At 36.6% G+C, this 26,423-nt stretch overlaps 1 protein-coding gene across 1 annotated transcript in view; it reads right to left on the reverse strand.

The window, feature by feature from the left end:
• Positions 1-26,423, reverse strand: part of CSMD3 (CUB and Sushi multiple domains 3) — a 646,074-nt gene that overhangs the window by 425,557 nt on the left and 194,094 nt on the right. The window contains exon 4 of the mRNA XM_087931634.1: positions 18,341-18,535. Coding sequence (XP_087787760.1) covers positions 18,341-18,535 — 195 coding nt within the window. The remainder of the gene's footprint in view (positions 1-18,340; positions 18,536-26,423) is intronic.

Below are 26,423 nucleotides of genomic sequence, written 5' to 3' on the forward strand. Positions count from 1 at the left end.
TATGTCCAACAACTTGCTTCTCTATTGATCTTACCATTTAGGTAGTAAACACCAAACCCATATTATTTTGAACTGACAGATCATTTACATATCCTGCAGTCTGTGTCATAAAAAATTAAAAGAAAGAAAAAAGGAAAAGGAAAAAGAAGAAATCTGTTGGATTTTCATAATCAAGAATTGCTGCATGCAAAATTTTGCATCATGATATTGTCTTGGTTTAAGGTGATAATCCTCTAAATCAAGTTTAACATCTCAACTTTAACATCTCTAAGTTGTTTGAACTCCAATGTTCATAATTCCCCAGCCGGGACTGCAAACATTAAGGAATGGCATTTATCCACAGTTTGTCAAAATCCAATATTAAGTGTTCGGGAAGTGTCTGTTCCATGCAGCTAGTTTTTTTTCTTTCTATTGTCTCCTCTAGAAAATCTATCTTTGGGACCTGACACTATTGCAGCTCTTCATGCCAGAGTAGTCAATACAAAAAAACTCTGCAGATGCAACTGAAATATGGAAAATTGGTACTTGGTGTCCTTTTTTTTTTTGCAGTTGTTCCATTTTCCCCACAAGTAAAATAATTTTATAATAATAAATGCAAACTGCACACTACAGAAAACTGCAGTGCCCCAGGTTTGCATATCTATTTTAGTACCTTGAAAAATGGATTGAAATGAATTCCCTCTAGATGATATGAAAGGGCTTTAATTGCATGAATCAAAATTGATATTCTCTTCTATGCACAAATGCCACACAAAAGTGGCAATCATCTGTGCACAAATCATCCTGAAAATGTTTGTCAAATTACAGAAGGAAAATTGGAATTCATCCTAAGGTGTGGAATTTATGTTCATTTTCTGTGTATAATGAATATATGTTTAGGATTGGTGCATTATGTGAACCTAACCATGGTATGAATGTAATCAATTGAAGGATTATTCATAATCTACATTTAAACAATTCATGGTGTATCATTCCTATTAAAATGTGTTAGTCACTTCCTGATGGCTGATCCCTCCCTCCCTTTTAACAAAAAAAATAAATAAAATCATGGTCACTCTGAAGATGAACAAATGACCTTAAAAAGGGTAAGTCTGCTCAGTCAATAAGTGTGCTTCAGAGAATAACATGTTTCTTTTGATATATAACATATTTTCACAGTTGGTTTTCTGAAGTTCGCTTGTTGAACATATGCTTTATATATCAATGATGCCAAAGTCCATCCGCTATAGAACTGGGATTAATTTGGAGTCTTGAGAGATGCTTGCAGATGTCCCTGAGAAGCTAATTAATTGCCAGTGAGGATCTGAAATGTTTTTCTATTCTTACAAAATGCCCATTCTTACAAAAAACTGCAATATGGATCCCTCCACTACTATTTTGCTGTCTGAATATAGGTCTATATTTTATGTTCAGAAATAGAAGGTCTGCTCCTAGGAAAAGGGTGCAGAGAATTGCATCCTATATAGGCCATGTAGCAAAGGCCAACATTTGATTTTAGATATTCTACTCTTAAGAATTTGAACTGAGACATGATTTGAACGATTGTGATATTAAAATGCATACCAGGTAGGATTTTCAAGCTCATGAAAATGATCACAGGGTCTACAAAAAACCCTTCAAAAGAAAATCATTATTTTGATTGTCAGCTGAGCTCAAGTATAAGGAATTGCCATTTCCATAGGATATGCAATTGTTCAGCTTTCATTATAAAAACAACAACATTAGCATGTTGGCACCTAGACTACTGTTATCAGAGTTTTGGTAGCTCTGATGAATACTATCTTGAAGTCTTTCAGAAAAATGGAACATTCAGAAGCGTCTTCAACATAATGGCACCCAAAAGATGAAGAGTGGAGAAAGCTAGAAAGATGAACTGACAATCAAGTGCCATATCTTGAATCTAAGTGGCAAATGACTTCATCAAAAGCTGTTGTATCAGAGGCTGGAAAGAACTGACATATAAACCACTTGCCTGTCAATTATTAAAGGATGTGTGAAGTTTCAAATTTCAGATTTTTTCCCCCCAAAGATGGAAGAAAACAACAAAAAAATATTTAGCCTAAGTCAGCTCTGAATCAATGTCTTCTTTCTCCTTCTAACTGAAGTACATATCAGTGGTTTTGTGTCTTCTTTCATGATTCCTTTGTTGTCAATGTTGTTGTTTCTTTGACACAGTTGAAATAGCTTTTAGATTGAATAGGAATTATAATTGTTATAATTATCACTACTAAATAGTGTGTCAGGTTTAAAGGATGGACTGTCTGAATTAATTAATTAATGCTGGAGCATTAATGTTCAATTTGTTCCCTTTTTTAAAGTGACATTAAAGTCATACAAATTCTTTGACAGTATATTGTGAAAATTGTGAAGGTTAATATTTGTCTCTTTTGTTACCTACTGGAAGCAGCTGTGACTTTAATCGCTTCATTTGTCTTCATCTGTTGCAAAAAAATTTTTTTTTCTTTGTGAACTAAAAGGTTAACTCAGCACATAAAATCTTTGAAAGCTGCAGAGATAACTATTTTGGCTAAGATGCCAGCTGTTTATCATTAGCATGTCATTATTTAATGTCTGTGATCAAATAGAACAAAGTTTTGACTGTACAAGAATGTATTCTACTCTAAAATCAACTCTGTTATAATTATTTTGTCATTGCCTTCTGATATTACCTTATTTTCATTGTGTCTCACTTACTAGCATGGCTATAAATATTGCTGTCTCTGACTCCTGGCCTTATTTTTGATAATATATTCGAAAGGAAATCCTGTCACAAATGTAATAATAGTAATAATGATGTAAGCTCACTGCCGTTTGGCTAGCAGAGCTATAAAAATGGATTTCCCCCCTGACTCTTGAACAGCTAACATCAAAAGATATGACTTTAACTTTTATCAGTCATTTGAAAGACCATTAGTGTGGTGTCATAATTGTTAATAGATTTTCTTTCCATTTTTCATATGGCATTGAAGATAATGTGACTTTGGATCTACATGAATTAGAATTTTTCTTCTTATAATTTAGCATGAACAACTAGGGGAATGGATGGGAAGGGATGGGAAGAGAGCGGAAGAGGAAGGGGGAGGGGAGAGAGAGAGAGAAGGGACTGTATCCAATCTGAGTTGGTCATCGGGACTAGAATTCCAAGTTTTCAGACTTGTGCTGAAGCCCATCCTCAGGTAACTTCTTGTTCTGTGGACACAATCTGGAGAGAAAAAAGTTCCCTGAAGATAGGTTCTAGCACGAGTCCAAAAGCACGGAAGACTAAAACTCTGGTTCCAGTGACCAAGTCAGATTGGATCCTGCAACATTATCTTGGGATACATACATTTGCCTATATTTATATATGTGAGAGAGATAGCTATTCCAGATACTCAGTTTGGAAAACTTAGAAAGAAAAGGACAAAATACTATTATTTCTTACAGTGCAAAATATCTTAAATTGGCACAAATTGTACTTGGAGGAACCAGTCCAGTTCTAGAATACCTTAAATTGATACAGATTGCTAGTTGGAACTAATCTCTCCTTTCCCCCACCATTCTATTATTTATTACTTAATGTATTTACACTCTACACTTCAGCCAATATCTCTTATAGATTAGTGTGAGTTATAGATCAATAAAAAATACAGTCCTTCTTGTCTGGATCACCCTGTAAAAAAAGACACAGTAAAAAAAAATCATTTGCAGGTTACCTGTGTTGAGATAAGATTCATCCCTTGCCTATAGAACATTTCTGATAGCTTACAAAACAATTCTGTCAGATGAGAAGAATCCAAAGCAATACCACTGGGATCAGAACCTTTTTTGCTTTGTGGCCAGTTCTCAGGCATCAGGAAATCTTAGGCTGACCATCTTTATTTTGCAATAGATCCCATTTAGCATGTGGGAAAGTGAATCAAAACTCACTGGATAGTTGGTCCAAATAGTCTAAACAGATAACATGTTCCTACCATGGAATGTGTGTTACGGGAGTACTTCACTTACAGCCATTCATTTAAGGATTATTTGAATTTATAACGGTGCTGGAAAAAGTGACTTACAACTGGTCATTGCGCTTATGGTCACTATAACATCCAGGGATGGGATTCCACTGGTATAAAGACTGGTTGGGTTATCATGCCCTTCGCGCTCATCGCAGCAAACCAGTTCACTGCCAGCTGATCTTCAGAGCAAGGGGTTCACCTGAACCAGTCCGAATCGGTAGAATCCCACCCCAGTAGCATCCCCCCATGGTGACAAGCTCAAAATTCAAGTGCTTGGCAATTGACATGTATTTATGACAGTTGCTGCATCTCAGGGCCACATGATTGTCATTCATGACCTTTTGGGTAGGTGTCCAAAAAGCAAAAAACAATGGGAGAAGCCAGGTTTGCTTAACAGCCACCTGATTTGTCCCAAAGGTGCTTTTTTCAAGAGGTAACTGGACTTTCTGCTTTTTCTTTGATGACATCTTCAAAAAAACAACAACAACAACAACCAAAAAGTCCAGTTGCCTCTTGAAAAAAGCACCTTTGGGACAACCACGACCTGGATGGCTGAGAATCTCTGTAGACAGCCATCTGATTTGCTTAACAACTATGTCAGAAAAGGTTGCAAATTTGGGCATGATTCACTTAACGACCACACCACTTAACAACAGGAGTTCTGATCCCACTGTGTTCCTCTGTCAAAGTCTATCTGTATTAAAGCGATAGCAGGGAAGTTTCAGCCCTTCTCATATTGTGTGGTTCCATTTTTCATCAGCCCCAACTCATTAAAGCCAATGGTGAAGATACCCTTCCACAGAATATTTCACAGAATATTTTTGCTGTCTTTGTTTCTTGCCTATACTGGATTATTTTCTGGTCTAATTGCTGTTCTTGGTCTAATTTTTTTCACCACCTCAAATCACATTACATTTAACTCATCCAATGAGAAAAACAGATCTGTGTTAGCTCTCCCCAATTTTCTTTGTACTTTTACCTAATCACTTGGAATTAAGGCCAGATCAAGATAGTGGAAATAAAATGCAACCAAACCTAATTTCCTTTTTATTATGTTGGTTGGTTATATGCCCGGAAGTCAGTGTTGACTCTTAACAACTACATAAATCGATTTTCCCCATAACTACCTGTTCCTAACTTTACTTTTCAAGTCTTCCAGTGGTGCATTCATCTCTACTGTAACTGAATCCATCCACCTTGTTTAATTTTCTTGCTTAATGGAAATTTTATTCTCCTGACAACTCCCTGAGCTTCTTCCAAATCATATTTCAATGATTCCTCTCTAGACAAATTTAGAGAGGAAAGCAAAAGACAAATATAATGATTCCACTTTCAGTTCCATTAGCAAAACCTTCAATCAATAGACCAACACTAGATGACTTTTACTCCCGAGCAAAAACTTTCCAAAGAGAGAGATTTGACAGGCGTTATTTACCTTGACAATACTGTTTATGTTCTGAGAAAGAGTGCATGAGAAGATGGAAAGTTAAATGGAACTAAGCTGACATATGGCAAACTAAGGACAAACACTTCTGATGGACCAGATTATTTTGAAAGTCAGCTCCAGATGGACGTGGGCCAAAATGGGAAGTGGCAGCTAACCTTCATGCTGCCTTCTTCTTGTGAAATTAAGATAAATGCTTTGCTTCCCTTGGTGATCAGCCAACTAATGTACATAATCCTGCTGTTATTTCTAATGGAAGGACAGAGGGATATAATTGAACATAATTAGGGAAAATTATCAAATGGTTAGATTTTGCATTACAATGTAGGATTTACTAAAATGGATCAGAATCATGAGGTCAGAAATATTCAAGTACTAAAAAGCATTAAAATATTAAAAATGAACTCAAACTAATATGTATAGTTATAGCAACAGAAAGCTCAGAACAGAAAAATTTCAAAAATGAGAGGGGAAAGGGGGCCTGACCTCACAGATTTCAAATTATCTCTTATTATCATCCAATTCTAATGACTGAAATACATTAAAATTCAAACTTGCAAATGTAATTTACACCCTTTTGACCTTGTTAAGCTTAAAGGAATCTAGAATCAATTGGAATTCTTTAAAGAAAAGTTGACATTAAAGATTTTTTAAAAATGCATGCTTATCAAGTCTAATAGAGTTATTAAGGAATATTCTATCACCAATGGATTAGGAGAAAGAAAAAGGATTGTAAGACATACTGTATATGTCTAGATTGTTGATAGAGAACAGAGGATAAATGGATGGACAGACAGATGATAGATAATTTCATACAAGAATAAAAGGTCTTGTTGAGTCAAAAAAGCTTCTATAGGAAATGAATAGTTAATGTTCAATCAAAGGTTATAATTACTGCATTCCACATTCAGTGCCCTAATTCTTAAATATTACTGGAAATATAGTTAAAAAATAATTGGGTAATATCTAACAGCAATATCTAATATCTAGGTGAGCTGTTTTCACACATTGGAAGTTCCCCCTATAATATTTACATACCTCTGAAAGGTTTTCTAGATATGCCTCAAATCTCTTGAAAAATCATGGATATGCCAATTAGATCTTCAGATAAGAGACTGCCAATGTCACCACTGAACATAATCTATTCTTACATTGGGAGAAAGAAATGACCGAAAATAATCAGTGAATCCCTACATAGCTACAAGCAAACTAAGTCCAACCCCATTTGAGTGTAATTGACTCTAACTCTGAGCAGATGCTGACCATTAGTTGAGCAGATTCCTGTGCGTAGGCTTTTAGCAGTATTACAGTTTAATGGAACCTTCACATGGGAAGATTGTGCCTGACAATTATATACATTTCTTGAATAAGAAAAGCAATAAGGAGAATATAGTTTTTTATCGTTGACTAATTTAAACTCATTTTATTATAGTTTTAACATGCCAGTCACATAAAGAGCAAGTAAATAGTCTTTGTATGTGTGTGTGCACACATACATAGTTTCATGAAAAATAAATTAATCCCCAGATATTAAATAATACATTGCCAGGAAATTATACCTCAATAAAGAAAATGTTTCTCAACTTGTATTGATAGAAACTTGGAAACAAAGTAATTTGGGTAGGATTTTTAAAGATAACTTGTGAGTAAAAAGAAAAGAATTTCAATGCAGATCTTCTTTTGGGTTGGTAACATTTGGAAATAACCCAAAGTGTAACAATATTGGTATTTATCAAAAGTTGGACTATGTTCCTTGTACTATATTAAATTCTTGAACAAAACCTGAATCAAAGGCTGATTAAACTCAGCCAGGTAACCTTTTGCATCATTACCGTCTTATAAATAACCACACCAGACTACAAATCCTTTGAGTTATTTGAAACCTAAGAATTATATTGAAATATAAGAGCTGATGAGAAGCATGATGAATTTCCAGTTGCTGTCTTCTATCTAAAACAAGGCAGGATAAGATGCATGGCCAGTGATTCCAGCTTGCAGATCTAGAGGTCAGATATAACCCTCAAAGAAATATCTCCATGGATGAGAATATTAACAATAGGATCTCCTAGTAAGAATACAATTGTCCTTCATTTGCAAACTGGAATGCAACTATTTTAATGAACTGTGACAGATTTCTACTCAGCTTAAAAGAAAAGACTAAAAACTAAATGCAATCATGGGATCAAATGTTAGCACTAAGGAGACAGTACCTGACTGAAATATCACCATCATCATCTTAGCCATTGTCTATCTATTGCAGAATAAAGGCATCTTCTACATGTTTCCAACCAACACTTTTTTTTTGCCAATTGGGCCCACAATACTCATTGATACTTATTGTCAATCCATCTTGTTTTATATCTCTTACATGGATGCTTTTTGTCAAGTGGGATCCAGTCTATGACTCCCTTGGCAGGGGGGAAACATGGACACTAAATAGTCAAGACCTTGTTGAGAATCCAAGCTTTGTCAAGGACATTGGAGTACTCATCTCATATGATCTAAGTGCTAGAGCCCACTGTAACTACATAGCCAAAAAGGCATTAAGAGTGCTTAATCTAATCCTACGTAGCTTCTTCTCTGGTAATATAACACTACTAACTAGAGCATACAAAACATTTGCTAGACCTATACTTGAATACAACTCATCAGTCTGGAACCCATATCATGTATCTGATATTAATACAATTGAAGAAGTCCAGAAATATTTCACAAAAAGAGTTCTCCACTCCTCTACTCATTGCAGAATACCTTATGCCACCAGACTTCAAACTCTAGACCTAGAAAACCTAGAACTATGCCACCTCCGGTCCGATCTAAATATAGTATATAAAATCATACATTGCAATGTCCTACCTGAAAATGAATACTTCAGCTTCAATCATAACAGTACAAGAGCACACAATAGATACAAACTCAAGGTTAACCGCACCAACTTGACTGCAGAAAATACGACTTCAACAACAGATGTTGAATATTTGGAATACTCCACCTGACTCTGTGGTTTCTTCCCCAAACCCCGAAAACTTTAACCTTAGACTGTCTACTATTGACCTCACCCCCTTCCTAAGAGGTCTGTAGGGGGCGTGCATAAGTGCACCAATGTGCCTACTGTCCCTGTCCTATTGTTTCTTTTATTTTTTCTTTTATTTCTTTTATTTTTCCTATTGTATCCATGTATTCATAACTAAGCGCAGGGAAAAAGAGTGGCGCTATCCACCGGGGCTTCCAACAGCACTGCCCCAATAGCCACGTTGGACGCATCCGTCTCCACCACAAAAGGACGATGAGGATCAGGATGCCTCAGGATGGGTTCTGTGACCAAAGCATTCTTGAGGGCCTCAAAAGCCTGTTGCTGCAGGGGGGCCCCACTGGAACGGGATCTTCTTTCGAAGGAGCAGGGTTATTGGACCCATCAGCTTGGCAAAACCTGGGATGAAGGTCTGGTAATAGTTAGCGAACCCCAATAGGCATTGAACATCCTTCACGCCACGAGGGGGCTCCCAACTACATAAGGCCTCCACCTTACACAGGTCCATGGAGATGCCTTTGGGAGAAATGATGTGCCCAAGGAACTCAATGGAAGTCTAGAAGAAGAACATTTCTCCAGCTTCGCATAAAGTTGGTGTTCCTGAAGGCATTGCAAGACCAGACAAATGTGTTGAAGGTGGCTGTCCCTGGACCCGGAATAGATCAGAATATCAACCAGGTACACCATCACGAACCGATCTAACATATCCCGAAACATGTCATTCATCAGGTGCTGAAAGACTGCGGGGGCATTGGTCAACCCAAACGGCATCACAGTGTACTCAAAATGGCTGTATCGGGTGCCAAATGTTGTCTTCCATTTGTCCCCCTCTCGCATCCGCACCAGGTTGTAGGCCCCTCAAAGATAGATTGGTGAAGATAGTGGCCTCCCGCAACCTCTCCAACAACTGCAGAATGAGTGGCAAGGGGTAGCTATTCTGCACCATGATGGCATTTAGCCGGCAGTAATTACAGCACAAGCGTAAGTCTCCTGTCTTCTTCTTGACAAAGAGGACTGGGGCTGAGAGAGGGGACGACAAAGGCCAGATGAACCCTCGGGCCAAGTTTTTGTCCAAAAAGTCCTGTAGTGCAGCCAGCTCAGGCTCGGACTATGGAGTACAAACGTCCCTTTGGCAGTGGTACATTGGGCAGAAGGTCCACTGGGCAATCATAGGGCCGATGTGAGGGTAACCGGTCCGCCTCCTTCTCACTGAACACATCCGTGAAGTCTGTCAATTCAGGAGGTATGGAGACGTCAGAGGCGGTGATGTCCTGGCCAGCACAAGTGTGGCGGAAGTGGTCCACGCACTGCAGACTCGGAAAAGAAATGGCGTTCCATGACCATGCCACCTGAGGATCATGAATCCTAAGCCAAGCCATGCCGAGGACTAATGGGAAATGGAAGTCTGCGGTGACATAAAAGCAGATCGCCTCCTCATGTTCTCCAATGACTAGGCGTAAAAGCTGGGTGGTGAATTTAATGGGTCCCGCAATAAGTTCCCACCCATCAATAGTCTCGACCCTCATTGGAGGTTCTACCGGAACCAAGGGGACATCAAAATGGGCCGCAAAGGCCTGGTCCATAAAGTTAGTCGTGCCCCTCGAGTCCACCAGCGCATTTGCTGGAATTCCTTCCAACTGGTTAGCCAAGAAAACCCGAGTGTCCAAAATCAGATGCCGAGGGGGCCCAGAGTCAACCTCCACTAATTCAGGTGGGTGTTTGATACATGCCCAGCCTAGGGTTTCCCCCCAGGTGGGGCCTGCCTTGTTTCCCAACTGATCATGCCAAGATTCAGGCACAGGCTTGAGTGCCCCACTTCGCTTTAGAGAACAAGAAATAACAAAATGTCCTGCCCCCCCACACACACAATACAAGCACAAACCTCCTTGGCGTCTCCGCGTTCGCTCCTGAGCTGTCAGGTGAGGTCTGACCACTCCTAACTCCATTGGTTCCTCGGCCATGTCCATGACACTTTGGGTGACCCAGGGTGCTGTTAGCACAAGGCGCTGCAGTACAGATGCAGATGGCTGCTCCTGGACGGTGCAATGGTTCTTTTGCCATTGGAGACGTGCGCCGATACACAAGCACTGCACCACCAGAGCGTTGAGGGTTGGGGCCAGTTCCTCTCGAACTAACTCGTCCTGCAGCTCATCTGACAGGCCATCCTGGAAGGCTTCCATTAACTCTGCGTCATTCCAGTTGGAGTCCAGGCATAAAAGCCAAAATTCAGAAATAAATTCTTGCAGGGGCGCTTCCCTTGTCGAAGTTCCTTATGACGCCTGGCTGCCATCTGCACTCATATGGGGTTTTCATATATGTGTCGCATGTGTTGCCCAAAACCCTGGTAATCACTTAATAATGGGCTGTTCTTGAGCAACAAAGGTGTGGCCCATCTGGCGTCCGAGCCAGAAAGGAGGCTTATCACAAACCCCACCCAAGCCTGGACATCTGGGAAATCCTCTGGCCTCATAGCCATAAATAACTGGCACTGTCCCATGAAAGCCGGGAACATCTCAGGCTGCCCAGAAAACTTATCTGGCACAGACACAGGCCATTTCTGACGAGGAGGGGGAGGAGAAGCTGCATGAGCCTGCAGCAAAGCAAATTGGGCTGTTAATTGAGCCACTTGCTGTTGTAGAGTTTGATTTTCATCTTGCAGCTGTTGTTGAAACTGCTGCTGGTGGTCCATCTTAGGTAAAAGATGATTTAAGATACAGCCACTTTTATCCTCTGTGTGGTGTGGCTCAATGACTCAGCTCACTCTCTGACCCTCCCACGCCTCCTACGTTGCTGCTCACGTTTCTCCCTACAACGCTGCCTAGGATCAAGCCAACATTCTTCCTTTTGACTCCCTGTCAGGGGCTGCTCCGATATGCCTTCCTCCTGATTAATCTCAGGCTGTTCCTCTCAGTTGTCTGATGAAACCTGAGGCATTATCAGGGAGGAAGGCATTCCCCGAGAGGAAGGTCCTGGGGAGGAAGGCAATCCCAGTTCCTCCTCCTCATCTTCCAAGTCCCCTTCCTCTAACAGCACAGGCTCGGGAATTGGAGCCACAACATATACATACATACATACATACATACATACATACATACATACATACATACATACATACACACACACACACACACACACACACATAATTTTTGCCTTTCATATCAAAGCAATAAAATGAAATAAAAATAGTTCCTTTCAATATGCAACAGTTAAACCACATCTCTGAAAGAGGCAACGTGGTATAAGATAGTTGTGACTTTTACCTATAAATAGAACAACCTTTCAAAAATATAACAGATATTATCTCTGATTATCAAACCTCCTAATTAATATAACCTTTACAGAATGACTATATTATATTTAACCATGACCTTATTTATTAGCCTTTGGTGAATCATTCTCACCAATCCTCAGTATGTGGCAGTCTTCAATTCCTTCCCCATATGAAAAGTAGAAGATGATGGGATGAGACTATTGTCAGATTTCATCATTTAAAATGACCCAATCAAAATTAATATGTCAGCAGAGGGGGAAATTAATTTAAAAACTGGTCATGGGCTATGCACACAGTAATTGACACTTCATAACACAATAAATCAAAATTGCCCTAACTCCATTTAAACTTTGGCTGTCTGTACAGATAGTACTCATTTAGTAACCACAATTGAGATTAGCTACTCAGTTGTTATGCAACACAATTGTTAAGTGAAACCACAATTCTGCTGATGCTCTTATTTCAGATTTTTCTTTCCTTACAGACCTGCAAAGGTCATAAATGCAGGAACATGTTATAAGCTTACTTTTTTGTCATCATCACAACTGCAAATGTTTGTTAAATGAGGCAGTTGTTAAACAAGGACTGTCTTTGAATGCATTTCTCATGAGTCTAGACTACAATAATTTAAATGGAGATTGGCAATTCTAGAAGATGCTGAATGTGTATATCTGTATCAGCATAATATCTGTATTAACTGTAAATGACGTATCACCTATTAATGGTGACTTAACATATGGCTTTGAATATAGACAGTAATAATATACAGTGATAGCTTATTTGTCATTATGTTCATTATCATTCCCCATCCTGCCCTGTATTTCAGGACAGTAGTCCTGAAATACAGATTTACTAGTGGTTTGATAACTAGATTAGTTTAAGAGACTGTAATTAGGCCTAAAACTGTGCATCTAGATGAAATATTCTGGAGTAACTATCTCTGAATCTTGTATGGCAGGAAGTTGTACTGACATTAAACTGGATTTTATTATATATGGTTTGAATTCGTACCTCATATGTTCAGTTTCTAAAAAGAAAATCCAAGCAATTTTAAATGAATTGGTATATTTTATTAACATTTTATGAAACTGAATTGTCATTGTATGATTTCATTTTTCATTGGTACCAGTGGCGGGATTCGATTTTTTTTTTAGTACTGGTTCTATGGGCATGGCTTGGTGGGCATGGAAGGGGAAGGATATTGTAAAATCTCGAGTCAGAGGTAGTATTTGCCGGTTCTCTGAACTACTCAAAATTTCCACTACCGGTTCTCCAGAACTGGTCAGAACCTGCTGAATACCACCTCTGATTGGTACATACTTAGTGTTTGAGATTTTAAAATGTAGGGCATAATAGTCTTTTAGGAGACTATTATTTTACCATAGTTCATTTAGTGACTGTTTGAAGTTACAAAAGCACCGAAAAAAGTGGTTTATGACCATTTTCATACTTATGACCACTGCAGCATCCCCGTGGTCCCATGATGAAAATTTGGATGCTTGACAACTGGTTCATATTTATGATGGTTGCGGTGTTCTGGTGTCATGTGATCAACTTTTTGTGACCTTCTGACAAGCAAAGTCAATGGGGAAGCCAGATACACTTTCCAACCCATTGCTAATTTAACAACTGCAATGATTCACTTAAGAAATGGGGCAAGAAAAGTCATAAAATGGGGCAAAACTCACATAACAAATTTATCACTCAGCAATATGAATTTGGGCTCCATTGTGGTCATAAGTCAAGGACTACCTATATCTGAAACTGATTTACAATTTGAAAAATCTGCAGGAAGAAACACAATTTAAACTCAAGAAAGCACTAGTGATCTGTTTCACTTGTGTTTTTATCCCAAGGTAGTGTGATGACCCGGGAAGCAGCACACACATAATAAATTCCCAAATGTAAATAAATTTCCTTTAATGCCTCCAATTTGGCCTCACTGTTCAATTGTTCACAGTTGGAGATTAAACTCTTTCTAAAATAGTCTCCAAAAGAAAGAAATACAGTCCAAGCTCAAAGAACAGATAACGAAGAAATGAAAAACCAAAACAAACCGCACTGAAGGAATTCCATGACAGACCAGGATAATTAATTACAAACTTCAAGAAGATAACAAGGCACAGTCCATTGGAAGAATGCCAACCAAGATAAACCTCAGCCAGAAATAAAATATGCTTTGCTTCTAACAACTCTGTATTTTAAACGTCCCTCCTTTATACGATTCCCCCCAGCTTCAGCCAATGAGAGGGATCATGGCCGCTTTCTCTCCCGTAAGCCACGTTGTTCCCTTCTCCATTCCTTCCTGCGTGCCCTAGGATGAAGAGGGGATGGGCCTGGGTCTTCCTCTGACTGCCCAGCCAGCCTCTGACCTTCCCCAGCCTCCTCCACAACCTCCAGAGCCACACTTGCACTCCCTGTCAGCTGTTCCTCCTGTCCCTCGGAGTCAGAAAGGGAAAGAGTAACCTAAGTCACTGATAGTGTCGTTTCTTGACATACCTTTTCTATTGTCTTTGAGACCTAAAACCTAAAAATAATAGCCTAGGAACCTGTCAAGCACTTGTCAAGGTCATCTCTCTATGATCTGATCCAACAGTGGTATCCAGAAATAATTGAATCCAATTGACCTTGTCTGTAAAGGATGATAAAAATTGTTGATAGCAAGCTTAGAATTGTTCCAGCTATATTCCCACAGCATTGCATATGGAACAGATGTCACACAGTATGGAAAATCATTGGTTCATTCTGCACAAACCTAGCTGCATTTACTGCTTTTTAGTGGGACTTCAAATGGATCTGACAAAGGACCCACTCTGTGTTCAATCTGATTCATTGCAAAAGTTCTCCATGCACACTCCAATCCTCTACTTATCTTCTGTTGTTCTCAGTTTTCTCATAAACAGTTTGAGCTCTACTACAGGGAAGAAGAAGGCACTTAAGAATAATAGTACGAACCAACTAAGGTTTGTTTTTTTTTTGTCCCACTGATTGACCAGATATTCTACATGAATGCTGACACACACAGCAAATTCCCCAAACTTATTTTTAAAAATGTCTGTCAAGTATCTGCAATAGACTGTTTGTCCAGGGAGGGTTTATGGCAGCAAATGTTTTTAATCTCTGAATCTTGGATGCTTCAAAGAGGCACAGAATGCTCAAAATGCAACAGACATTTCAGTGTTGGAAAGTACACTGAGATTCAGAACCCCATTCCTCAATGAACAGTATGATAAGCAAAATTGAAGCTTCTGTTTGGTCTCTGCAGGAAAGGGGATAAAAAAACTGGAATGTTTCCCAGTAATGTTGCTTTTTCTGCTAATGCCAGAAGACAGTGTAAATGTAGTTCAGGAATAATCCCCATTCTCACATCTGCAATTTGTTTCATATTTCTGGAATGGAACTCATCGCTTCCATGTTAGTCACAACACATGACAAATAAATAATAAGTTTCAGTAGGAAAGCAGAATCCATCAAACTGGACTAGACAGGAACATACCAAATGGATATCTCATAGACTTAAATTAAGGTTTTATGTTTACAGCATTATATTAGGGTTTAAATGAATTGGTTGGATTGTGCCTACCTTTCCAGAAAGTGCAGTTTCAGAAAAATATTAGGAAAAGAAAAAAGAAAGTTGACTTCTGAAATTTTATGCATCTATGATTCAAGGTTTTGCTTTCTTTACAGACACTTTAATAGGAAGAGGAATTCAGTATCTATAATAAACATGTATATTCAGGTAGTGGAATGCACTGCTGAAACTGGTAGGCTCTCAAGTCGATCCCTTAAGTTCACAAAAAAGTTTATGTCTGATAATAATTGAATTTAGGATAATTAAATGTTTCCAAAGTTCTGTCATTTAAATCACTAAAACAATGTCCTGAATGTACACACACATAGCACCCAAATAACCTTCAAGTTCAACATGATCCTTGGAATAAAATTGGGATGATATACACAACTTCACTTCCTTCCAGCACTGACAATGTTACCTAGTTGGATAATGAAACATTTGCAAGAAAACAACTAAGTTCAGAAAGCACCAAAGACTCCACGGTTCAACCTTGAGTTATAAATGTTCCCTTCTATCGAATGGTATAGCATTTTTCCATTTTTAGTTGTATAATGATAAGGAGTATTTACAGTATGTAGATCTGAAACAGAATTTGACTCCTCATGATACTGTTGGGATAAACATGTTTTCTCAGCCCTCACGGATGTACTCAGCAGACCAGGGGTGGGATTCTACCGATTCAGCCAAGTTTAGATGAACAGGTTCACTCCATCGATTAGCTGTTGGACCCATCTGCCGGCTCCGGCTCTAGTCAATGCTTTATATCCTGGTTTTCAAGCTCAGCTGATTCGCACAGCACAACAGATTGCCACGCATCAGCTGATTAACACAGAGAGATTGCTGGAGAAGATCAGTAGCAAATGCCCTGGGTGCATGCAAAGCAAAGCACACACTCACCGAACCAGTGTAATATTGTTACACTGGTTGAATTGTACCCCTGCAGCAAACTCACTCCAAAATATTTTATTTAAATCTATTATTGCAATACAAATAGCTACCAGCCGCATAGCAAACATCTCCACATAATCGCAATATTAATATACTATTATTTCATCTTTTTATGTACAATATTGAAGACAAATTTAAATCAGGTCAGATAGATCCACTTTTTACACTGTGTGTGGTGCAAAGACCAAAGATTGTCTTCGCAAAACATGGAAGATTCAGAACCTGGAGAAAATGAGGAAACCACTTCAGACAGTAAATTTTGGGTGAACCAAAAGAACAGTAATTATTTATTCGTATCATTATTGTAATTTATTAGCTGGACAGTGTACTGGGATTCTCTCTCTGGATGTCAGAATATTCTTCCTTGCTCCACTAATTGGCTGCAATAGGACCGCAATGTTAAATTTGTCCTCAAAGTCAATTGCTATTGTTAAAACACTCCATGTTTGAAAGCCTCATATAACATCTTTTCTTTTATTGCACATAAATGTAAGCAGGAAATATTAATACAGTAAATTTTCTCTGTGACCAGGCAATGAGAACAATTTTTAGACTCCAGCTTCCTTTCATCAGATCTCCATCAGTGCAAATTCTTACTGTCCCTTTTGTCTCCCCCTTTGTTCAATAAAATCAATTCCCCAGTAAAAAAAAAGAACACCAAATACTGGGGGAGAAACATTTGTAATTGTACTTCAAACAAAACTCTGTAGTACTTTGAACTAAACTTTATTTTATACATAAGTCTGTAGCAGTTGCTTTCACTGCTTCACTTGGATGCTCTGAAGATGAACTGTTTTTTTCTACAGGTTGCCATGCAAAGGGAAATTGGAATTGCACAATAAATTGTTGGCTGTAAGAAGACACTTCAAGGGCAACCACTATTTCACCAGTATTTAAAATAAGATAAATAGACTGCTTGTAGCCAAAGCTTTCTCTATGCATTATTTAAGCTCTATTGTCTTCCTAGGAAAACCAATGCAGAACATAATTTCAAAAGCAACAAGAACAACCATAAGACTTAATAGGAAGAGTTACATAATATTTACATACAGTGGCTACGTAACTCAGAATTTCCTAATAAATATTGTTTCTTCCCCAAACCCCAAAAACTTTAACCTTAGACTGTCTACTATTGACCTCACCCCTTTCCTAAGAGGTCTGTAGGGGGCATTGCATAAGCGCACCAATGTGCCTACCATCCCTGTCCTATTGTTTCTTTTTATTTTTCTTATATGTATCCATTTCATATATTCATAATTATGTTTATGTTTATACCTATTATCTTGCAAGCGATTGACAAATCAAATAAATAAATAAATATTTTTCAACTCACTTCCTCTATGAGTTCATATTAGGGTGGGTTTTTCTTTTTAGCATTATACCTCCCAATGGTATGTCTTCTTCTTTCCCCATATTACATCTTCTTTTGCAATTTAGTTTCCAGTTTATGTTTTGCATAATTAATGATCTAGCATATCTGTACTCGATCTAATGGTCTAGAAATGGTTATCCATAAAATCTAATGTGTGTCAACTTAGAAATAACTCCTTTGCATGTAGTGTGGCTTACTCTCAGGCAAATGTCATCTAACTAAATGCCCGACTAAAAGTTACTTTTTTAATTTGTACCTTTTAGAAACCACTACAAATACCGAAGACTTTTATTTCTGAGCTATTGCTAAACAAGATCGTTGCACTGAATCTCCCCAAACGACTTTAAACTACAGAGAGAAGAATCATCCAGAAAAACATATTTCAGATTACCTGAATCCAAATCTTTTAGGTAGGCTTAATATTAGAGCTCCTTTTGGAAGATAGTATTCCCTTCCAGAATGGAAAGAACTATCACTTCCTTAAAAATTAGGACTTTGCAAATAACGTATTTAGCTTGATTCACCTTTATATTATTTGTCATCCAGGTTATAAGTCAAACATTACAGTCATATCAGCAGCCTCATTTTTAATAAATACCCAGTATCATAAAGCCCACCCTCCTAGTTCTAATACAAAGTTTCACAAATTAAACTTTTAAACATTTAATACCAGTCTTTTTATAGTGAATGTCAATTTTTATTGGATGTTCAACTTACCTCTACAGATAGGAACTGGAAAGTCCCAGGATGCTGTATTTACTGAACTGGCTATACAGGTAAGTTGGGGATGACCATCCAATATATAGCCCGTCACGCAATTATATCGAATTTTGTCACCAACATCAAATCGTGTTCCAGATAAAATACCTTTGGATGGAATTCCAGGATTTCCACAAGAACTGCTCTGTAACTCTATGAAAGAAACAAAGAAAAGAATTACAACTAGAGCTCATAGTTCACAACTTAACACTGCTGTTTAAAGTGGTCTTATGTACCAGCCAATACCCAACCAGTTATCTCTTTCCCGATATATTACATACTATTCCTTTCTGTTGTGTTTCCATTAGCTTGCATTCCAAATGTTGCTGCAGTTTGTTTCCTTAAAGATCCAAATTTATTTATATTTATTTATAAAAAAAATAAATTCATTTTTATAAGTATGTATTTCATTATCAGTAACTTTCTAAAATTATAAACCAAATTTTCTCTTTATTTTCAGTATATATTGTATTCAGTATATTTTGTATTCAGCTTTAATAGATGTACACCTTTTTTTTAAAAAAAGTACACATTCTTACATGAAATTGTGACTGGAAAAAGAATTTCTATTTGATTTGCCCTCTAGAAACACAACAGTCATTGGAATACTCTGAGAATTACATAGAAAGTTACATATACTTCTAGTCTAATCTCTGACTCAAGCAGGAGACCCTATATTATTCCTATTACAGCTCTCTCATTTTTCTCCATTAACTCATTAGAAATTCTTGAATTATTAGAATTTTTCCAATTGTTTCTCCTGCCCTGCCTGTTGAGCAAAGCCTGGATCTTAGCTCATTGTCTTATTGATTTACAGTTGCTCTCATAACTTTCCCTTTTAGTTGATTACTATTTTAAATTAACATCTCTGTTTTAAAGCTTGGAAGAGAGGAAAATTATTCCAAATATGACATCAGATTTGCATGTTCAATAACAAGAGCAATACACATTGCATAATATTTGAATATTTAATCTTATTACCAAGTCTTGCCATTGTGAATGATACTTTTTCCCCTCTTCATGAAAAGCAGTTTTAAATCATAATGAGAACTAGGAATGGTCAATTCTATGGTATGTGGTTATAATAAGGCTGTCCCAAAAATGTGAAAGGTGGATCAACATATGAATAAGACAAACTACCATATTAAAATTTACACTTCTCTTTAAAAATAAAATTCATTCTATTCAGTCAAAGATCAAGTTAGTTAAGGCCAGACAAAATGTTATAGATATATTAACTTTGATGTGAAATGGTCTAGAGTATCAAAAAAAAAATGCACAATGATTAACACAATTCCTAAGTCTGAAGAAAGAGAAAATCATACCTAGGTATTTTTTTTTCTTTAAGACCTAAAACTTACATTCATTTTAAAAAAACTTGAAATGAATGTACTTATTGCTTCTCAAGATTCTTTTTTGTGAAAAAAGCATCTTTTCTGAGATTTCTGAATGCAATTCAAAATGGATTTCCCCCATATTTTACTAATTTACACATGGCCCTTGATAACATGATAAAGGAGAACATGGAGCTGAATTAGATAGCGCTAAACTGACCCAAGCATACAAAAATTATCTTGCTTAAGTAACTGCATTTGTTCTTCAAATATGAATTCCCATAACTAATTATAATGAAGAACATTAACCAGATTTATACTTTTAACCAATTATTTTTCACCTGAGATGCAATTTTAGACCACAAGAACAAATAATTAGACCCAAACCATTAATTAAAGCTATTTCCAAGAGACTTTGAACGTACTGTAAATTGCAATTGCGTCTAGCAATTGTAGTAATTTATCCCATACAAACTCATCAATCCATTCTTTTACTTCATTAGACACTATGAGCAATTAAAGCATGACTAACTCTTGAAAGAATAATTTTTGTTCCTTCCAGTAAATAAATATTTATCTTTTAATAAATGCTGCAGAAAAGCTGTCCTTTAGGAAAATCCTCATGGCAGTCCAAATTGTGCATAATGCAAACAAACTCCTAAGTGTTTTCATATACCCTGTTGCATAATTATTATGTATGCAATGTTATGAAATCACAGTTGCCTATTCTAGCTGGTGGTGCCCTTCATAAACATCCAGTTCTTCCCCCCTAAAATTAAAATGTCACAATGTATTGCCATAGTATATGTGCAGATCCGAGCAATATGGTCTTTGACAGATGGAAATTTTGTCAATACAGATTCTCTAAGTGCCATCCAACATGCCATCCAATATATCTCATCCAGAATTATTATTTTCCTTTTTAATAGCAAGAATGTTGTTTGTGTTGCTGTCTGATAACATAACTGAATAACAGAGTTGGAAGGGCTCTTGGAGCCCCCTCTCAATTCGGCTGTCCAATCTCTTCTTAAAAACTTGCAGTGATAGAGCACAACTTCTGAAGGCAAGCTGTTCCACTAATTAATTGTTCTCACTGTTAAGTTAGTTAAAGACTGTTTTTCTCCATGATTAGTTTACATACAATATTTCTTATCTTACCTTCTGATGGTTTCGAAAAAAGGTTTCCTCCCTCATCTTTGTGGCTGCCAGTCAATAATTGGAATACTGCTACCATGTCATCTCCAGTCCATTTCATTAAACTAGACATACTCTATTCCAGCAACTGTTCTTCATATGTTTTAACCTCCTCTACTCTTTTTTGTTGATCTTTTCTGCACTCTTTCCAGAGTCTCAACATCTGTTTTATATTGTGATGATCAAATATAATATATACCTCATTTTAAAACTCGTGTGTCTGAGGAAGGCTACAAACTAGGGTTATGTTCTTTTTCAGGAATCATAAATATTTGTGGCTGTTAATATTTTCTCTGTATGTTCCTTTAAAAAAATTGTGACAGACAGTTATATGTATTTCACCAGGATTTGTGCTTATTTTTAAATAATATTTCCATTGGTTGAAATGTCTTTTTAAGATTATTTTACTAAGTTTTTACTAAGATACTAAACTTTGATGTGCTGGGAAACTTTAAACCAAGGAAGATTTTTCATTTTCCTCCTTCACACTTTAAAAAAAGAAGCAAGAAATCTAAAGTTCTCCCTAGGAATGTATTGGAACTTTAGAACATAGATTATAAATTCTACCATGAATTGAAGGATTATTTTTCAGGTTAAGAGTCATTCTCAAAATAATGTTTGAAGCAGTTTTCCTAGAAACTGCAATATTTATTTAAGAAATATTATATAAAAATAAATTTCATTTACAGTACTATGTGCTTATTTTTGAGTAAGGTGAGTTTAATTAGTTTCCTGATTTTTTCCAGATATGGCTGAGGTTTTTTTGTCTTCCAATCTGCTTTTTGTAAGAGGTTGATTGGAAAATTCATCAATTAAATCTGAAGACTGATTCTCTTTAATTGTCTTAAAATGAGAAGATTCTCCATAATTATGTTTTAATTTGGATTAGAACAGGATCCCATCATCATTTCAAATAAAGTCAATAATGACAAGACAGGGCAAAATAAGAAACAATAGATGGAAAGTAATGAAGGAGAGAAGCAACCTAGAACTAAGGAAAAACATCCTAACAGTGAGAACGATTAACCAGTGGAACACCTTGCGTTCAGAAATTGTGGGCTGCAACGACGACACTATTAAAGCCAACCTCTTTAACGCATTCTTTGGCTCAGTATTTGTAAACAGTAATGGATCATGCACAGTTATTTCCTCGTCAAACCACAGACAACTACAATGATCTAATACATATTGATTTTCATCACTGGATGCTTTTAAGAAGATACTGGACAGCCACTTGTCTGGAATGGTGTTGGGTCTCTTGCTTGAGTAAGGGGTTGGACAGAAAGATGAACAAGGTCCCTTCCAACTCTGTTATTTTGTTTTTGATGTTGAAATCAAACTTCCTTCAACTATGAAGTAATAAAACTCTAAGAGCAAATTGCTCATAAAATATTTCTAGTAAGCTTTTTCATTTCATATTCCATTCTTGTTCTGCATGGAGAAATCTTTCTAATGTTAATAGGAGTTTTGTGCAGTAAAACTTAGAGAAAAATATGCTCTGGAGAGTTCTCGTTACCAGAAATGGGAAATGTTTTGAGAATACCTAATTAATAAAATTCCACTATTTGTAAATATTAATTAAGACCATTTAAATTAAATACTTCTCACAATTCATAATATTTTGATACAAACAACCTATGAAGAGGAACATTTTTACTTGGGGAGGTTTTGATTAAAAATCTGACCCAAGTAAATATTTCAGCCCACCATTCTTTGTATTGCGAATGGAAACTGATTGTTTTTCTTCTTTACATGAAAAAAATTAGTATCAGAAATAAAACAGTACTGAATCTTATCAATAGTTCAAAAGTAGTCCTGTAAGCATAGAAGACAACAAAGTATGCATAATTTACCTAACGGTAAAGACTGCAACGACGACACTATTAAAGCCAACCTCTTTAACACATTCTTTGGCTCAGTATTTGTAAACAGCAATGGATCATGCCCAGTTATTTCCTGGTCGAACCACAGACAACTACAATGATCTAATACATATTGATTTTACAGAAGACAATGTTGAAAAAGCACTACACAATCTAAAACCATCTCTATCTATTGGACCGGACAGAATATGTGCCTACTTCTTAAAAAAGCTATCCACTGCCATAGCCGAACCTCTAAGCATAATCTTTGAAAAATCTTTCAGGACCAACTCCTTGCCAAAACCATGGTCACAAGCCACAGTCATCCCCATCTTCAAAAAGGGAGAACCCAGCCGAGTTGAAAATTACAGACCAATCTCTTTATGTTGTGTCACCTGTAAAGTCATGGAATCAATTATTTATCCTCCACTTATCCTCCACTTAGAGACAAACAACCTACTGTCTAATAAACAATTTGGTTTCAGAAAAAAACTATCCTGCAATCTGCAACTCTTACACTGCAAAAACATATGGACTATACAACTCAATCAGGGCAAAGCAGTAGATGCAATCTACATAGACTTCTGTAAAGCCTTTGATTCAGTGGTACATGACAAACTACTCCTAAAAATAAAATCTTATGGTATCTCTGGACACCTGCATAACTGGATAGAAGCATTCCTGTCAAACAGACAGCAAATGGTCAAAATTGTCCTATCAAATTCTGTACCTGTCAACAGTGGTGTCCCCCAAGGCAGTGTTCTAGGACCAACTCTCTTCATATTCTACATAAATGACCTCTGTGATCACTTTAAGAGCAATTGTGTTCTCTTCACTGATGATGTAAAGCTATTCAACACCACAGACAATACTGCTACCCTTCAAAAAGACCTCGACTATGTATCAGAATGGTCAAACAAATGGCAACTTCAAATCTCAACAAATAAATGCTCTATCTTACATACTGGCAATACTTTATGCCACCAGACTTGAAATTCTAGACCTAGAAAACCTAGAACTATGCCGCCTTTGGTCCAATCTAAGTATAGTATATAAAATTATATATTTCAATGTCCTACCTGTCAATGAATACTTCAGCTTCAACCATAACAATAGAAGAGCACACAATAGATACAAACTCAAGGTTAATCACACCACACTTGATTTCAGGAAATACGACTTCAGCAACACAGTGGTCAATGTCTGGAATACTCTATCTGATTCTGTGGTTTCTTCCCCAAACCCCCAAAACTTTAACCTTAGAATTTCTACTCTTGACCTTACCCCTTTCCTAAGAGGTCTGTAGGGGGTGTTCATAAGCACACCAATGTGCCTGCCATCCTTGTCCTATTGTTTGTTTTATTTTTATTTTTCTTATATGTATCCATGTATTCATAACTATGTTTTAACTTATATCTATTATCTTGTAAGCAATTGACAAACCAAAATAAATAAATAAATAAATAAATAAACAAACAAATAAATAGATTTGGAACAACAGTAATCTTTATTTCCTGCTTATAAGACATCTGTGGCTACTGTGAGGGGAGAAAAATTCTAGATAAAAATGAACCTTTGAGCAATCCAGCAGGTGCTGTCCTGATACTTTCATATAAAAAGCTAAAATCATATACTGTAAAAATATGCTTACTTACTTAAAATCAGGATACATTGATAGGGGACTAAATTATGAAAAATATTGATCAGAATAACTTTGCTAACCTTTCCATGAATAATAATCAGAAGAAACAGAAAAACTACACATAGAATTATTTACTGGGTGCTGGTATTCCATAGTACATATAGTTTATGCATGTATGGTTGGCTATAATATTTCCCCATTATAACGTGTCTCCTTCCCCCACTTCCCAATCTCTAAATAAATAACCAAGATGTCTTTTCAGACAAATATCCTAGGGATTTAGATATATATCTGTTCATGGATGCTTGTGTGTAAGAAAAAAAGGAAGCTTTCTTTTAAGTATATTTAGCACATTAAAATAATTCCACAGGATCACATTGCTGACACTTTTATTTTGGAGAACAGGATTATAATGGTTATATTGTCCTTCTGTTTGCAAAATGTGTAGCAACTTTATTTATAGAATGAAAATAATGCCTTATGCTCCCTGCTGAAATGCCAGCTTCAGCATTAAAGAAGTTTAAACATCACCCACGCTAACTGTTCAGATTTTTCCTAAAGAACTGAAATTCTTTATAGTAGATTTCCATTGTATAGAGGTACATAGAGGATGAATTATTTATCTATAACACTGCTCATAGTGCTATACAAATTTATGAAAATAGTTCCCACAAAATTAATATTCCAGAATTGATATCATATAGCATAATTCAAAAGCATGTTTTTGCCCTATTTTTTTTAATGACCCTGTAATCCCTTATATTGGAGTGGAGTCAGGGTGGCAGAATGGAGGGAGGTGAGCATTTACTGGTTGGATGCCCTTCCTGTTGCCTATGCAGAATTTGCGCCCAGAGAGAGAAATATCTGCTGCTAACTAGGATCAAACCCACAACCTCCTGATTGTGAGGTGAAAGCTCCACTCTAGGCCACCACGCTGTTCAGCATAGATCTCTGTTTATTTTTCCTTCTCTTTTCTGTTTCCATATACTTACCTATATACAGATGCTACTAAATCCAAACTCATTTTAAGGACCAAAGTACCCAGTCACCTTAGCAGCCTTTCTCCACTTTTTAGAGGGAATCATTATTTAAAAAATGTATGAAAGAATATCCTTTATAGATATTCATTGTTGCCATTTAGTATAAGCTACTAAAATTATATTTTCTGTGGCTTTTAATTGAACTTAACTACTGACAATGCTTCTGTTCTAATTATAAAGCCCCTATGTCTCCCTTGTGCATGGTGAAATGTAAGTAACTAGGCGCTGCTCATTTTGTACTTAACTATTCATAGATCACTATCCTAAATGAGAAAGACCAGGCATATTCAAATAGGAAAGTTAGTTAGCAGGGAAGAGGGAAATGAATAGACAGAAGATATCTACTGGCAGTACAATCCTAAACATGTTTATTCAGAAATAATAAGTTAGGAGGTTATTCAGTAGTAAAAATCTTCAGAATTGTAATAAATGGTTGTTAAATTTTGTTTATAACAAAGTTTATAACAATCATTATAACTTCTTCCTCAGATAGGAAGATAACATTGAAAGAATAAGCATCATTAGTACATTATTCTGTTACATACTTTATCTATAATCTGCTAAAGCAAGTAAAATGCAGGCCCATCATTATCTTGAACAAAGTTATTTTCATGTATTGTAGACTTGCGTTCTTTAGCCATTCCATGCATCTGGTGAAGTGAACTCATAAAAGTATATGGCTCTATTTAAATTTGTTAGCTGTTAGCAAAAGTGCCATGAGAATCCTGATATTTAGCTACATGCAATAACATAGCTTTCTTCTTACAATCTTTTGTAAGCTAATAGCAAAATATTTGATTGAACTGAAGTCATATATGCTTTCAAAATTTGCCATAAATTGAGTTTTTGGCAGACCAATGAGTACAAAGTAAGACAAAGTCAAGACAAAGTAAGTAATCATCAGAAATGATTATTTACTCATGAACATTTATTACTAATTATCAACTCATTCAAAGCTTAAACTGTGCA

The sequence above is a fragment of the Pseudonaja textilis genome, chromosome 3 (genome assembly GCF_049901715.1).
Source record: "Pseudonaja textilis isolate UNSWEBS1 chromosome 3, rPseTex1.2, whole genome shotgun sequence".
Taxonomy (NCBI): Eukaryota; Metazoa; Chordata; class Lepidosauria; order Squamata; family Elapidae; genus Pseudonaja; species Pseudonaja textilis.